Below are 16279 nucleotides of genomic sequence, written 5' to 3'. Positions count from 1 at the left end.
GCCCTAAAGAGTGAGCATTCACAAATGTGTTGTTTGAAACATACTAGGTCATGTGTCACTAAACACGATCAAGTAAGTGCCTCTGAGCCTCCTGTCCCCAGCAGGGTTGGTGCTGGCCTATTCCTGCCCCCACTGCCTGCAGCTGCCTTGTTTTCTGTCTGTGTGCAATCCAGCACATCATTCCTAGTGGAAAAGGCAGCAGAGAGTTGTAGAAGGGAGTGGCAAAGCGTAGGAGGGCTGGGCTTGTCCCATTTGGCTGCAGCTGGGATTACAACAACATAAACAACATAAAATCGTACCTCATGTTTTTTGGGACTGCAGAGGGGTCAGCCTCGTAGAGCAGCGTTGCTCCAGTGCGACGTTTCATGTTTTCAGTGCTATTCTGATGGAGGGATATCAGGTATGTCTGTTTGTAGCCTCCTGCCCGGCATGCCCATTGCCCTTGGATCAGGTGAGGCGTTTGTGGAGGGTGGCAGGGATGGGGGGAAGGAGCTAGGCCTGGGAGAGCAGGGAGCTGCAAGCCAGGTGTGAGAGAGCTGCTTCTGTGCCTCAGTTACAAATCACGTAGGAATGTGGCCAGGGAGGGCGTGAGCTCAGTGGATGGGAGGCAGGAAGAGCAGTCGGTACCTTCCGTCTCCATCTACCTCTCCCAGCTTGGCCTTGGCCTTCCCCCACCCCTCTGATTATTCATTAACTGCAGTCCAGGAAGCGCTTTGCAAATGGTGACAATTAAGCCTTCTGCTTGAGGCCTGAGGTTTGCCTGACCTGGAGCTACCTTCTTCTCAGTCTGCCTAGGAACAGGCGGAGTCCAGGACTCTGCCTGTGCAGATCAGACACAGGTGAGTCACGGGAGGCGCCACAGCCCACAGGCACTTCCAGCTGCTGCTCCAGAGCCCTGGCACTCACCGCCATGAACCTCCAGCCCTGTCGGGAGGGTACAAGACCACCCCTCCCCTGCCAAGATCTTTGATCTCTCTCCCAAATCCATCTCAAGATACTGTCTTGATAATTCCAATCTTGCTTTATTTTCTTTAGTAGGACCCCCTTGGTTGAGGGCTGTGGTACTTCCTCCACCAGCTCCTGTCAGTCCTCCATCAGTGGGGATCTGAGAGACAAGACCCTGATGCCATCCCGTGGGTGAGTGCTGTGAATGCTAGTTAGGGCAACAAAACAAGAGCTGTTGTTGAGAAAAATAAAAATACTGGCACCAGGAATTAGGCATAGAAGGGAAAAAAACCCATCTTCTAATAGAAGCTACAGGGCAGCCAGAGAATTGGAGCTCCTGGTGTTTTAGATTGTTACTGCTCTTGCTGTTGCTGTGTCTCACTTTGATAAAGAGCAAGCAGGGTTTGTGATGCCCAGACCACTGCAGTTCCTCTGCCACCCTGCAACTGCAGCATCTCTCAATGTATTTTGCACAGAGAGAGGTCAGCTGTCTGACTTTTTAAATCCTGGTTATTTCTTGATTTGCTACAGCCTATCTAGCCTTTTATGGAACAGGAGGACATAAAACTTTTTCAGTCAGTCCAAATGGGTGCTCTGCTCTGGAGACTGCAGCATCAGGGTGTCAGGAAATGGGATTCGCACCAGCATTACTGTGTGGTAAGGATTTGGTCCAGCGCTGTCCTGGGGTCCCACAGCCTGACAGAGCATCTGGCTTTGGCAAGTCGCAGGTTGATGGTCCATCTGTCTGTTATCCAAGCCCAAATGGCCTTCACTCTGCACTAAGGACTGAACTACAATGTAGTTCTGTGCAGAACAGCAAAACCCCCTGTCTGAAGTCATCTCGGGGATGAGAATTAAAACTAATGAATGCCATGCTGATTTTCAAAAAGGGCTCTAAATTAGATCCCCCAAATGCAAGGGAAACATGGAACAATAAAATCATCATCTGAGCAGGAGAGCAGACATTATAAGAGAGAAAGCAATGTGATACTAAAGAAGGAGTCAGCATCTGCTTTTGTAAAGGCAAATCTTGTCCTGTAAAACTGGAGTTTTTTGAAGGACTTAGCAAACTTTTGGTTAAGGCAGGTCTGACCAATACAGTTTCCTTCAGTTGAAAGAATTTAACAAGATTTTCTCATCAAAGTTTTTAAATAAAGTTGAAGTCATGGCATAAAAAAAAAAAGATTAAGGTTTTCTTGGGTAAAGAATTAATAGAAAATAGGAAAGGGAAGGTGGAAATGAAGATCACATTTTTACAGAAAAGGGAAGTCATCCGTGGCCAGATCACAGAGGCTTAACTTGAAATATGCTGTTCAGTATATTCCCAAGTGACCTGGGAATACAGCTTGTTGAGGTGAGAAAATTGGGTGATGGTAGAAAGTTATTCAGGCTAATAGGATGAGAGTTGACTGTGAATAATTGCAGAAGGACCTTATGATAGTGAACAAGTGGGCAATAGAACAATAGAAATTCCACACAGGCCTATATAAAACAATGTTCATGCCGAAAAATAGTTAAAAATTTATATATAAAACAATGACTGTGAACTAACTGTAACCTCTCTGGACTGAAACTTTGATCATATATTTGTAAGACCCCCCAATTGTTAGCTTAATGCCTGATTGTGGTGAACATCAGAAGTCATCACTGACTCAGCAGCATCTTGAACACCACAGTTCTGTGCCCACCTTCACACTTATCTCCAACACAGGACACGACAGTTGGAAACATCTCAGAGAGGGACAGCAAAGATGATGAGAGGTGTGGAATAGTTCTGTACAAAGAACACCTTAGTAGGGCTGGAGTCTTCAGCCTGGCAAAGAGCTGAGGATGGATACAGATGTTACAGGTCTGTTACCATGAGCAGCTTTGAGGGCGCGAACAGGAATCAGTCACTGAATTTTCTTTCTTTACAACAACAGATGTTAATGAAAATGAGGCAGGGAGCATGTTATAAGCAAGTCAAAGGAGGGAATGTTTCCGTATGTGAGCAGTAAAACTCCTTACCAAAGGATGCAAAATTTGCTAATTTGTTATAGATTTGACTGTTGACTCTAGAAGTAGCTGCAAATAGAGGCTTAGGAAGTGCAAGGGGAAAAGAAACTCTATACTAACGTTTCCCTCTGTTCTTTAATAACCATTTTGACTTCTGGATCGCCTAGTCCAACACCCTGGTCACCGCAGAGCTAGGTCAGGTTTCTCAGGGCCTTTCTCAGCTGAGTCCTGAACATTTTCCAGAATGGAGGTTCCCCAGCATTTTCTGGGGAATTGTGGCAAGTGCTGAAGTGCCCTTGGGGGGGAGCACGTGTGCAATTTTTTCTGATAGACAACTCAGGATTTCCCTTGCTGCAAGTTATGTCTGTTGCCTCTTGTCCTTTTGCTGCATCCCACAAAGAACAATCTGACTCATCATTTCTAAACGTCTCCAGACCCCGCAAAAAAGAATCTGACTCATCATTTCTAAATCCCTCCAAGTCCCTTTTAGGTAGTCTCATACAGCTGCTAAATCCCTCCTTAAGCATCTTTTCTCCAAGCTGAATAAACCCAGCTTTCTTCATCTCTGCTGTGTTCCAGGTTCTTCACTGCCTTTGTGGCCTTATGCTGGACTCTTCCCAATTTCTCAGTGTCTTTTTTTTTTTACAATAGTCCAGATGTGGGTGTCTTTTAATCAGCTGTTTCATTTATCTTCTCCTGTAAATTTGTTCTAGCACTAGCTGTGGCTTGGCTCCGTGAGGGATTCACAAGATGAGGTTCCAAGACCTGTGTTGTATGGAAAGCCAAACAACAGTGTAAGAGTAGTCTCTTGGCTGAAATCTCTTGACCTGCTAATTATACTAAGAAAGTATTTTAGTGCTCCTCTCTGGTAGTTTTTAATTAGATGGACCAGGTCAAAGACACCAAGGCAGCTGTGTGCACCCATCCATTCCTTTCCTGAGCTGAAAGCAACCAGAAGCATAAACTCACCCTGTAAATTATGTGATATGGTGTTTGTGAGTCCACACAAATACTGACATGGCTTGCACTGCACCCTATGAGTTGTCCTGCTGGAAGATACTGAGTTACATGGGTTTAGTACTAATTCACCCTTTCTACTCTGATCTGGGTTCTTTGCTACCTTGTTCTTTCCCCATTCCCAAGTCCAGCTGATGTTCAGTTCCTCACAGATTTTCTCCTTCAATCAGTTTATAAGGTGTAGGGATGCCTAGGTTTTACTTTTTTGTCTGTCTTGGCTTCATATTGAGCCAACATAATCTAATATTCTTTTGATATCAGGAATTCACTTTTGGGACTTCTGCCCAGAGGTTCCTGCCATGTCTTTCCTACCTGTAAACAATACTTTCCTGTGCCAGTGCTAGACCATCTCTGATTTAGGTACAGTCTTTCAGGGGCAGCTTCTACCGCTTTGTGTAAAAGTTGTTCCCTTGAGCCACAGGTCTCTGTGTCTTTGAAGTCTCCTTGTTTTTTAACATCAGTTGTAAGTCAGTAACAGCTGTATCCCTGCAGCTCATGGCACCCTGGCTCATCGTGTGTGTGAAACTAGAAGCATTTTAAAGGAAGCTATTGTAGATGCCTGGGTTGCCTTTCTAGCAATAAAGTTTAGCTTCCCACTCATCTCTTCTGTACTTCCCTTTGTTGTTAGTTTCTGTCTTGGCCACGGGTTTTTGTCTAGGTTGTAGTTAGCAGCCTGTTCAGCTTTTTGCAGGATTTCCCAGTCTGGTGGTGTGGAGGGAAGTCTGCAGCTGCTGGTACTTGAAACGAGCAAGGCTCTTGCTGTTCCTGCTGCCCGCACCACCCCACCACATAGGGTAGCTGAAATTGGCCCAGGGAAAAGTCCACCTCCTTTGCCAGCTGCAGGATTGCCCTCTTAAGCCACTGCTTAGCTCCCAGTCTTTCACGAGACCTGTAGACGTTGAAACTGGTGCTACGGACAAGGCAGTCAGGGGCTGTAGCTGGAAACAGTTAAGTAACTGCAATAGCTCATTTTCCTTCTTTATACCTAGTTGTTCAGGTTGTCAGCTTTGGCCTCAGTATGCCATGCTGGGATCTTAAAGGTCCTTGGCTAAGCTCTCTTGGTGCTGCGTGGACTCATTGTAGTTTGTCCTGGTCTCTGCCTGCCTTTCTGGACAGCTTCACTCCCACCTCCCTCCATTCCATCCCTTTTGAGCTACCACTGCTTGTGTCAGTGCCATCTCACAGCAGGCTGGTTTCAGGGAGGCATCGCTGTGCTTGGACCACTACCTGGACCTCAGTCTGCTGCTCTGGGTTCGCTTCTACAGAGCATGTAGGATACTGGGTGCCATTCATGTTGCTCACTGGCCTTCTGGGGAAGAGAGGGAACAGAGGACGTGCAGAACTGAATTTTGTGAGCATGGCCAGGGCCCAAGGTGCATGCACAGAGTCAGCCCTAGTGTGCAAAAAGGCCGGAGCCCCAAAATAACAGGGGGGATGGGGAGGAAAGACACAAAAGGAGAAGCAGAAGTGTGTGCAAAGCAGCTTGGGGCTGGGGAGTTTATGTCTCAGAGTGCTTCCTGTTCCTGGAGCCGCGCGTGCCCAGCTGTGCACGGGCTTGTGCCTGCCAGTGCCCAAGAGCACTGCACAAGGGGCCACAGAGCAAGGCACCTATCCAGAAAAGCGTGGATGGAGTGGGTCTGAATGGAGTGACAGTAGACTCCAGGAAAGATACATGGCCAGCTCCCAAGAGGCACAGGAACAGCTTTGCATTGGGTGCTCCGGCACAGACCTCCGACTTCCCATTTCTTGCCAGCACGAACTGATTTTTTCTCTGTTTTTTGACTTGCTTTGGTGGTAGCCACTTGGACCCCTCTTCCTTCACCCTCCACAATGGTGAGGTAAGAGGGTCTAAGAAGTCTGTGTGTGTAAGAAGAGGGACCAGAGAAATAGGACAAATCGGAGTGGGGATCACCCTGGAAGCTGTATTTCTAATGGGAAGCTTCCGTAGGCTGGGGGAGGTATCAGGTAAGAAGGGATGCTGCTTCTGGCTCACACCTAGGAATGCTGACCAGGGACTATTCTTCATCCTGCAGGTCTCCACAATAGTGTCTGGCCATTTTTATTCACTTGGTCTTGCTTTTATCTTCTCTGCTAGGTGGTTTCACCGTGACCTGAGTGGGCTGGAAGCTGAAGCCTTACTGAAGGGACGAGGTGTCCATGGGAGCTTTCTGGCCAGACCCAGTCGGAAGAATCAGGGAGATTTTTCTCTTTCAGTCCGGTAGGTAATTTGGATGCCAAGTTCTCTCTTCCCAGTGTTACATGCACAGATTGCTGAGATCCTTGCATATTCTTCATCCTGTCTGTATTCCTTTGAGTTCTTTCCAAGCTGTGAAAGCACCTGAGCTTCCCAGCATCTAGACCCTCCCTCAAGTTGCGCAAGGAGCTTCTCTTTCCAGTCATGTTTCATGAGGATGGTTTGCTCTGGTTCCATGGCAGGAGGTAGAGCAGAACCCTTTCTGCCTCTTTTCCAAATGCCTCATTGAACTGCTCTGTGCTTTATTCCACAGGGTTGGTGATCAGGTAACCCACATCCGCATCCAAAATACTGGGGATTTCTATGACCTGTATGGGGGGGAGAAGTTTGCCACCTTGTCAGAACTGGTGGAGTACTACACACAGCAACAGGGCTCACTGCAGGACAAAGATGGAACCATCATCGACCTGCGATACCCGCTCAACTGTTCCGACCCCACAACAGAGAGGTATGGGGACAGCAAAGCAGCCAGTGTGTCTGTGGTGAGACTTCTGTGTTTCATGGCCTTCTTTCTGATCTGCCTGCATCTCCAGGGCAAATCCTGCACAGTGTCACCTGCCTCCCATAGCCTCCTATGTGTCCATGGAGGCAGCATCCCCAGGAATAGCTGGCCATACCTTGACCTACCACAGCGACCTAATGGGGCTCTATTTTTACTTTTGTTTTCTGGATGCCTTTGCTATTTTTACACTGTTCTTAAAAGCAAAGGTTGTGGTGTCAGGTGTGGGTCTGCAGCAGTCCGTGGAGTCACATGTTATGTGGGAGCCCACAGTGTTGCCCCAAACCTCCTTGGTTATTCTGGGCCTGGGTGACTCACATCGCTGAGAGCAGGACCACGTTTCCCTGCTATTCCTAGCCTGCTTAGTCTCCTTCCTGTCCCTGCTTTGCATAGGTCTCTGACACTAAGTTCCTAAACCAAATCAGGTGGTTTTGCCCTTGCATTTTGCTTTCAGGCTCTTTGATGCAGCTCAGGGAGCCGTTGCACCCTGCTCTGGGGTGGACAAGTCCTCCTCAGACAGGTCCTCCTCAGACACCTGGAGACAGGGAGCAGAGATGCCCTGGGCGAAGCATCAGGGTACACCCCAGCTTGTTCTGGGGTCAGGCTGCAGAGGGGCCAGGTCTGCTGCTGTCTGTCCTCTCCAGTCAAGGCCATTGCATTGTGCCCCTGCAGTTTCCTCCCTTCCTCTCTGCGGTTGGAAACTTAACACACACACCCCCCCAGGCTATTACGAAAGCTCCTCTCACTCTCTCCCCAAGTGATTTTCCATCACGTGGCTTTGAAGAGCTGGGCTGTGCTGGGGGGAGGGGGGAATGGGACCCATTAACTCCATCCTACCTGTGGAGGGGAGGCCCAGAGAGCTCTCTGATGAGCAGGAGGGGTCAACTGATCCCCAGGTGGCATTTGAGCACATGGCAGCTGAACACTTCTTTGGATGAGGATCAGAAATTAGTGACTGCCATGCAATGAAGATCACCAGCTACTTCTTGCAGTGCTTAGGGCAAGGATGAACAGCAATTACTTGCCAAGGCCACTGTATGCCAGCTCTTGCTGTCAGAATGGTTCTTAGATGTTGTGTAGTGGAATGTGACCAGATCTCTGACCAGATCCAGGGGTGAATGAATGCCCCAGCTGCTTTTCTTACTGGGGCATGGCCTCCTGAACTCCATTTTGGTTCCTGGGAACAGATGGCCCCCTAACAGTATGGAGTTCACCAGTAGGCCTTCCCTGTTATCTGCTCCATGGGCAGCAAACCCGTTCCCACAGCCCTGACACACTGGCCTGGCCTTGATGACAGCGTGCAGAGTGACACAGGGAGTGTGGCTGGTGCTTGTTGTGGTACCTGTAGTCAGAGGGAGCAGGGGGGACATTGCAAGTCAGCCTGATGCAACAGCTAACTGCTTTTGAAATGCTCTTCCCCAGTGGAGGAGGACAAAACAGAACTGTGGCCTTTGGCTGGCACAGCAGTCATGCTGCAAACCCCCTGAACACAGAGCCCAGCACATGGCTGCAACTGGGGGTGTTCCAGGATCTGCATGTGAGGACACAGATCAACAACAGTGTAAATACCAGGGGCAGCAAATGGGTTCCAGGTGGCTCTTGGTGCTGATCCATGACTAAGCTGATTGCGGCAGCGTGATGCGCCCAGGGAATGGGAATTATCCTTTGATTAAAGAGGTGACTGAATTCCAGAAAGAGGAGTCACTGGAATGGTTCTCTGATGTATCTGATCTCAACACAACCATCTGAGTGCTGCTAAATCTGGTGGGAGACTCAGTGGGGGGCGTATTTTTGTTTCCCTGGTGTTTGAGTTTCCAGAACCCCTTGCAGCAGTAGTGCTAGAATCCAAATAATACTGGGAGGTGCTGAAACCCATGGACTACCCTCCTCCAACTGGTCTTCAAGCCAGGAAGTATTGCTTACCTGTTCTTGTGTGTGTCACACAACTGGATCACACATGGTGCTTTCCCACTGTGTCCTCTGGTACCAGCATTCTGGTCCCTGAATCCCTTGTGCCTCCATCTCATCCCTTGCCCTGTCCTCTTCTTGCCAGCCCTCTACTTTCTGTCTCATCTGCTTTGTCCAAGATCCTGCTCCTTCCTTGATTTCCTTCCTTCTCTCATTCCTTCCTCTCTGTCTCCCCCTTCCTTTCTTCCTTCCTTCATCACCTTTTCCTGGTGTTGCTGTCATTCACTCATCAGCTCAAGGCCATCCACTTACTGCTTCTCCACCTCTCTCCTGACCCTCTTGTTTCTCCCTAGGTGGTACCATGGGCATCTGTCAGGCCCTGCAGCTGAGTCACTTCTCCAGGCCAAAGCCACCCCTTGGACCTTCTTGGTGCGTGAGAGCCTCAGCAAACCTGGAGATTTTGTCTTGTCTGTCCTCACTGACCAGCCTAAACCTGGGTCTGATGCTCCACCAGCTGGGGCAACCAGTGCCTCTGGGACTCGGTTCAAAGTCACACACGTCAAGATCATGTGTGAGGTGAGCAGTGGGAGAGCAAAGGAAGGAGGAGTGGAAGAAGTCATTCAGTCTCTGCTGATCACGTGTCCTCAAAAGCATGTGCCCTTTCAGCTTAATTACCACCAGCAGTGTTTCTGAATTTGGATCAAAGTGCTGCTCCATTGAAAGGCCCTTGTGTCCTTGCTCCAGCCTGATGACCAAGGGCTGGGGACTCAGACACAGGGGAAGGCAGGGGTCAGTGTGACTGAGGACTCTGGTATAAGGAGTCTGTGGGAAAAGAGAGCACAGGATTCATAACCTAATAATGAGTTCGTCAAAAGAGTTAAAAGTCCTTGGAAGGAGGAAGAGGGCATATCTGCAGGGCCTCCACACTTAGTCTGATGGATGTTACTAACCTGGCTGTCACAAATTCTCTTATTTCTTTCATGTGGGATGAGATTTCCAGGACAGAAAACAGCTGACCTAAATGAGACTTGACTGCAATATGCCTTCTCTGGGCTTCCATCCACTGAGAGTGCGAGTCAGTTTCCCATGCTATGAATTCTGTGTTCTCAGGGCAAACTTGCATTTGATCTCCCTGCCAGAGGAAATGCTTTTCTAGATAGTGCAGGTTGGTGCCTATGGCTTTGTACCCCAGCATTGCCTTTTCCCCGGGCATTATCAGCTTTGTCTGTAAGACAGGTTGAGAGAGTTGAGACTATTCAGCCTGATGAAGAGAAGGCTCTGAGGAGATCTTACAGCAGCCTTCTAGAATGTAAAGGGGGATTGTGAGTAAGCTGGAGAGGGACTTTTCACAAGGGCATGGAGTGATGGGGCAAGGGGGAATGGTTTCATACTGAAAAAGGGCAGGTTTAGATTAGATATCGGGAAGACATTTTTTACTGTAAGGGTGATGAGACACTGGAAAAGGTTGCCCAGGAAGCTGTGGGTAATCCCACCCCTGTAAGTGTTTGAGGCCAGGCTGGATGGGGGTCTGAGTAACCTCAGCTAGTGGAAGGCTCCCTGCCCATGGCAGAGGGGTTGGAAATAGATGACTTTTAAGGTCCCTTCCAACCCAAACCATTCCATGATTCTATGAATGTGATGAGACATTACACACTCTTCCCTCACTTAGAATGGACGCTACACAGTTGGAGGTGCTGAAATGTTTGACAGCTTGGCGGATCTGGTCGAGCACTTCAAGAAGATTGGAATTGAAGAGATGTCTGGCACCTTTGTGTACCTGAAGCAGGTAAATCTAGTTTCCTGGTTTTGGGATCCTTTGGAGGGACTGACTTGCTGTTTGTTTCTGCTTTGTGTCCCTTTCCTCCTTTTCTCCACAGCTCAGAGAGGAGACTTTGCTCTCCAGCAGTTCCTCTCTCTCTCTCTCTGATGCAAACTGCTTGTGTTTTCCCTTTCTCAGCCTTACTATGCTACAAGGGTGAATGCTGCTGACATTGAGAATAGGGTGCAGGAACTGAACAAGAAGAGTCTATCTGAAGAGACGTCCAAGGCTGGATTCTGGGAGGAATTTGATGTAAGAAACTGCTGGGGGGGACATTATTTGGCTTTCTTGAATTTCCAGTTCACCACCTTGTTCTTCACCCTCAGCTTTTTCTTATATAAAAACTTGGTGTATATCTTGTCAATTTATCTCTGAAAGTAGTCTCTGTTTTGAACCTAATCCCCTGGGGAGTGAATGTCATCTTTAAGTGAACCCAGTGAGGTAGAAATGTGCTTTTTCAGGATTGGGAGAAGTCACCAAGACAGTAAGGGCATGAACCTTGGACTTTTCAAGTCTAGGTTTGATTTTCACTTCTCCGCTCCCTCACAAGCATGCCCATGTGTCCCCAGAGCCACCATTGTTCCTTCAAGTGCCCATCTCCCATGTCATATGTTGTGATCTTGCCATGACTATTCTTTCTTCTGCTCTCAGAGTCTGCAGAAGCAGGAAGCCAAGCACCTGTTTGACCGCCACGAGGGTCAGAGACCTGAAAACAAGAGCAAGAACCGATACAAGAACATCTTGCCCTGTGAGTCCTGCTTCTCCACTATTAAAAAAAATAGGGACAGGCAATGAAGAGCTGTTTGAGGCATCCCTGGCCCTGCCTCAGCCTGCTCTATCCTCCAGAGCAGGTTTTGAGGTGTGTGGCACTGAGGATTTCAGAGCTGATGAGAGGTCACAGCCTTTTCATGTCCTTGAAGGAAGGAGGGAGGGTTGCATTAGACTCATTAGCTTCTGATGGCCCATGATAGGGGCAGGGAGACTGGAAGATGAAGTGAGATTGGTCTGACCCCAGAGAGGGGGAGGTGAAGATACAGGGTGTGCTGCATACACTGGGAAGCACGAATGAGGTGGCATGGGCCGGTGAAGGAGTTCCATGTGGCAGCACACAGAGTATCTCATTGCACTGTTTATTCCTTTACTGTACCCTAGTTGATCACTCCAGAGTCATACTCCAAGGAAGGGACCCAAATATACCTGGATCTGACTATATCAATGCCAACTATGTCAAGGTGAGATCCATGGAAGGTAGCTGTATGCCTAAGGGTGGGGGAAGGCCTGCCTGCTCCGGCAGCCTTCCTGACCTTTCCCTGTCTGCAATCAGAACACCATGATCAGTCCAGATGAGTGCACCAAGACATACATTGCTAGCCAGGGCTGCCTGGATGCCACAGTCAATGACTTCTGGCAAATGGTGTGGCAGGAGAACACACGCATTATCGTCATGACAACACGGGAGGTAGAAAAAGGGCGGGTAAGTAGCAGTCTATAGGTGTCTTGGAGCTGCTTTCTTTTCCCTTTCAATCACTGCTCTGCTTTTTCCAACTTTCCGGCCTTCTGCCCATACTCACCCTGCCCTCTCTGCCCACACAGAACAAATGTGTGCCTTATTGGCCAGAGTTGGGCAGCACAAAGGAGTATGGTCCGTACCTTGTGGAGAATGCTGCGGAGCACGATGCATTGGAGTACAAACTCCGGCGGCTCTGTCTGTGTCCCAAGGACAATGTAAGTGTGAATGATCAAGGGCTGTCATAGAGCCCATGGGTCTAACAGCCACTGTACAGCTAAAGCTGTGAACTGTTGGGTGCTGTGGTGATGCTGCTGTTGTACCATTCTTGGGGGTGCTGTTCCCACTTGCTTTGGGCTGGAATCACACTTGTGGAATCACTGAGAAGTGTGCAGGACACAGAGATTTCCCCTGGCTTCCGACCCACGTCTCCCTGGGAGAGAGGGCAGGGACAGGGCTGGGTTGCAGTTTCATCAGTGAGCTGCTTTGTTATTGTCAGGGTAAGGCTGTGCGTGAGATCTGGCACTACCAGTACCTGAGCTGGCCTGACCACGGCGTACCCAGCGAGCCAGGAGGAGTCCTCAGCTTCCTTGACCAGATAAACCAGAAGCAAGAGAGCATCCCAGATGCAGGGCCTATTCTGGTGCATTGCAGGTTGGTACAGAGGCTGGAGTTTGAAGCATCCTCCATCCCTTATCTAGGGTGAGATATAGAAAGTCTGTCCTGCTGCTTCCAGCTGTACCCCAGGGATTGTTATTGAAACCTATGCCAGCCCTGATATTTGCTTTTTCCCCTTTTATGCCCCCAAAACAAACTTTCTGCCTATTGCATCTGTGACTCTCTTGTGGCATTGCTGGACATCTTTCCCCAGAAGCAGCTTCATTTTGTTTCAGGAGCTATATTGCTCTGACCTCTGCTTGTCCTCTCCTTGCAGTGCTGGGATTGGCCGCACTGGGACTATCATCGTCATTGATATGATAGTGGAAACAATCTCCACCAAGGGTAAGAGGACCCCAAAGGATATAAAATGAACTGGCCTATCCAGCAGGGCTGTGCCATTAAGTCCAGCTACAAGGAATGAAAATTATTATGGTATCAGTGGGAGAGATCCTGCTACAGCCCTGAGAAAGTTGTGCTGTTGGATCTCTGTACCATATCCTCTTACTGTGGCTTCAGCCTTCCCTGAGCTTTGGTTCTTCCTCCAGGGCCAGACTTGAAAGATTCTGAGCAGAAGGGAGAGATAGGAGGCCCATACAGGAATAAAGAGTATGGAAGGAGGTGGAAACTTCTTGATTGACCTCCACTGTGACTGCTTTTGGTAGAGAATTGGGAGAGGGGGCAGTGAACATGTCCACGACCTTTTCTGGTGCTGCTTGCTAGGGCTGGACTGTGACATTGACATCCAGAAGACCATCCAGATGGTGAGGGCCCAGCGATCTGGGATGGTGCAGACGGAGGCCCAGTACAAGTTCATCTACATGGCCATCTGCCAGTTCATAGAGGCAACCAAGAAAAAGCTGGAAGTTATCCAGGTGAGAAAGGGGATGCTACTGCCCTGTGAGCCTAGGCCTGCATGGTGCTGGCTCTGAGCCCAAATGCTTTGTTTTACAAGTTTTAAATTACCACTGGGACCTACACAAACTACAATGGTGCACCAAGATCTGAATTCCTGTTCCCCTCTTTTGAGAGTTTTAAGTTTGGGGACGACATTAACAGCTCAAGTATCATCTCCACTAAGTATTGTTTTGTTACAAGCTCAATCTAGGACAAGCAAAGACCTTGCCTTCTCCTTTCCTCTTTGTTATTCACATCTCACTTCTGCAGTTGCAGAATTTTTTCCTGGTGGCTGATAAGTGGCATCTTTTATCTCTCCTTATAGCCTCTGGCGGCATCCAGTAGCTACTGCTGTTTAATATTCTTTAGCTGACATTTGGCACTCTCAGGCATTCCAGTGCCTTCAGAGATTTGTTGCTCCACTGTTCCCTCCTGTACAAGGCTGTGTTTGCATTCCTTCTGCTCCCCTCTAACAGCAGCAGACAGAGTGCACTGAGCATAAGGACTTAAGCAATCCACCAACCTCCACTGAGGTCCTGGCACCAAACGTGATTTAGCAGCCAGAACTCTTCATGGTGCCTCTCCCAGACCACAGTCCTCTCAGCGTGTTTTTTCTTTCCCATAGTCTCAGAAAGGCAAGCCAAACGAGTGTGAGTATGGGAACATCTCCTACCCCCCTGCAGCGAGGAATGCACATGCCAAGATTTCACGAAAACCCTCCAAGTAAGAGCTCCCCTTACCCAGAGACCCAGCTATGTCTGCCCGCCCATGGCAATAGTCTGCTCGCTGGCTTGGCTGGCTTTTTCCTCCTCCTCACCATTTCCTTTGTTTTATTCCTGGTCTTACAGGCAGAAAGAGGAGTCAACGGTTTATGAGAACTTGGGCAAAAAGCAGGAGAAGGTGCGGAAACAGCGCTCTTCAGAGAAGAAGCTGAAAGGCTCACTAAAGAAAAAATAGTGGTAATTGCAGGTAGCCCTGTGAGGCTTTGAACCTGGGGTACAGGACTGGAGCTCATATCCCGGCTGGCCTGTCTCACATTCCTTGCTCTTGGACTGGAACTAGACCTTCCCCTTCTCTTCTGCGCCAGCTTTCAGTGCCCTGAAGCCAGACTGCTTTCCAGCTCAGCTGACTTCACAGTCCCTTGCCTGTACAGGCGAGCAAAGTCTCTCCCTGCCCCCTTGTCGTTCTTTAGCAGGAAAAAAAATAAGGCCCCTCTGTCCTTTGTTCCCTGAGCACTGGGACCCAAACTCACCTCTGCTGTGTCAGCTTCTGGAGGAAGAGCCAAAGGAAGTCATCACAGGAGCTGCCTCTCTGCCCACTGCTGTGAGTTAAGAGTTTAGCCTGGTAGTGTTCCTTGAAGCCTTAGCTTTTCAAGTGTGGAGGTTTTGGCCTGTTTCAGCTCAGCTCCTTTGCAATTTGAAGGAAACTTCATATTTCCTTAATACCAACCCTCTGCCCTATGATCTTCTTACTATCTGATCCTGCAACTGGATGTAAATATACCAGATTTTGATATGAAGGCCATGTTTTCTTCTTTATTTGTAAATAAACTTGTATTTGACTACTAAGTCCCAAAAGGTTTTTCCTATAATTTCTTTTTGAGTACAGCTGTACTCCTGATTTCACCTGCAAACCTGCAAAGACTTACAAGAACAGCCCTAGCTTAGTTTTCATGACCTCCTGCAGCCTTCAGGCTCCTCAACAGAAGCTACAACCAATTATGGTGGCTCCTTGTTGTGAGGCTTTAGTGTTGGTGGTTGTCAGGGAAGTCTGAGCACAGAAGGTCAACTGTGACAAACTCCGATGTGGCTTTTGCACCTGAATTTTGCTCATGAGTTTTCAATCCTTGAATGGACAAGCCACAGCTGCTCTGACCTAGGTGCTGGTAACGGTGCCCCTTGCAGCAGCAGCCTCGACCAAAGGCCTCCTTCCCACCATGACTGATATAATTCTGCAAAGGCCAGAGGTGTTCCTTAGTGCTGGAGCCTATCCTTTCTGATGTTAAAATGGGACTCAGCATGAAGCCATCTGGGTTTGGGAGAATGCTGAGAGAGTTTGGATAAAGACACAGCTGGAGTGCAGACCTGAACCTTCTGGTGGCAGCTGGCTTAGATGGCAGAGAATGTGCTGGGGACTTTAATTTAGGGGTACAGGTACTGGTTAAGCTGTGAGCATTTGCTACTCAAAGAAAAAGATGGCTCAGGTGTCCTGGACCTGGCTAGAGCTGATGGTAGAAGAGCTCTGTCTCACTCAGGGAAAAGTCTGAGCTAGGTCACAAAGGGATCTACAATCCAGACCAAGAACACTTGGAAATGTGGGTCAGGGAATTTTGTCTGGTCTGAAGCCACATATTGGCCCCATATAGGAAAAAAACTGCACCATCAGTTACTAACAGCTGTCTGACACAGGACCATACTGAGCACTTTGGAAGTCCAGCTATGATCGTCCTGGTGCTTTGGAGTGGGGATTTTAGGACCAGGCTCTCTCCTCTCAGTTTAGAACACAAATCCAGACTGGGGAATGGGTAGAAAAGACAAGGAATGGGATGAACTTTAACTCTGTTCCACATGGCTTGTAATCCAGTGGCAATTGCCACTGTGCCTGGGAGCTGCCAAGGTGAAGCAGCTACCAGCCTGTACAAACTAGCTGGAAGCAGCCACTGCATCCCTGTAACTCTGCCACCTGTCCAAGGATGTGCCCACACTTGTGCACTTGGCAGGAGGGAGCAGGGATCCCCCAGCAAGGCAGTGGCAGTGGGGTGATTAGGCAGCCTCAGTAAAG

At 48.7% G+C, this 16279-nt stretch overlaps 2 protein-coding genes across 3 annotated transcripts in view; one reads left to right on the top strand and one right to left on the bottom strand.

The window, feature by feature from the left end:
- PHB2 (prohibitin 2) overlaps window positions 1-16279 on the bottom strand; it is a 114997-nt gene that overhangs the window by 87146 nt on the left and 11572 nt on the right. The window lies entirely within an intron of this gene.
- On the top strand, window positions 664-15066 carry PTPN6 (protein tyrosine phosphatase non-receptor type 6). 2 transcript variants are annotated; one of them, XM_071558707.1, is made up of 16 exons: window positions 664-839; window positions 1036-1137; window positions 6053-6175; window positions 6465-6659; window positions 8972-9194; window positions 10288-10404; window positions 10576-10689; window positions 11089-11185; window positions 11590-11669; window positions 11762-11911; window positions 12031-12162; window positions 12444-12598; window positions 12879-12946; window positions 13325-13476; window positions 14124-14221; window positions 14347-15066. In XM_071558707.1, the coding sequence occupies exons 2-16, from the start codon at window positions 1124-1126 to the stop codon at window positions 14453-14455; spliced, it is 1827 nt and encodes a 608-aa protein (XP_071414808.1). In that variant the 5' UTR covers window positions 664-839; window positions 1036-1123; the 3' UTR covers window positions 14456-15066. The 2 variants fall into 2 exon arrangements, with proteins under 2 accessions (XP_071414808.1, XP_071414817.1); XM_071558716.1 differs by lacking the exons at window positions 664-839; window positions 1036-1137 and adding an exon at window positions 5467-5795.

Source organism: Pithys albifrons, chromosome 1, assembly GCF_047495875.1.
Source record: "Pithys albifrons albifrons isolate INPA30051 chromosome 1, PitAlb_v1, whole genome shotgun sequence".
Classification (NCBI taxonomy): domain Eukaryota; kingdom Metazoa; phylum Chordata; class Aves; order Passeriformes; family Thamnophilidae; genus Pithys; species Pithys albifrons.
This window is presented reverse-complemented; position numbering and strand designations above follow the sequence as displayed.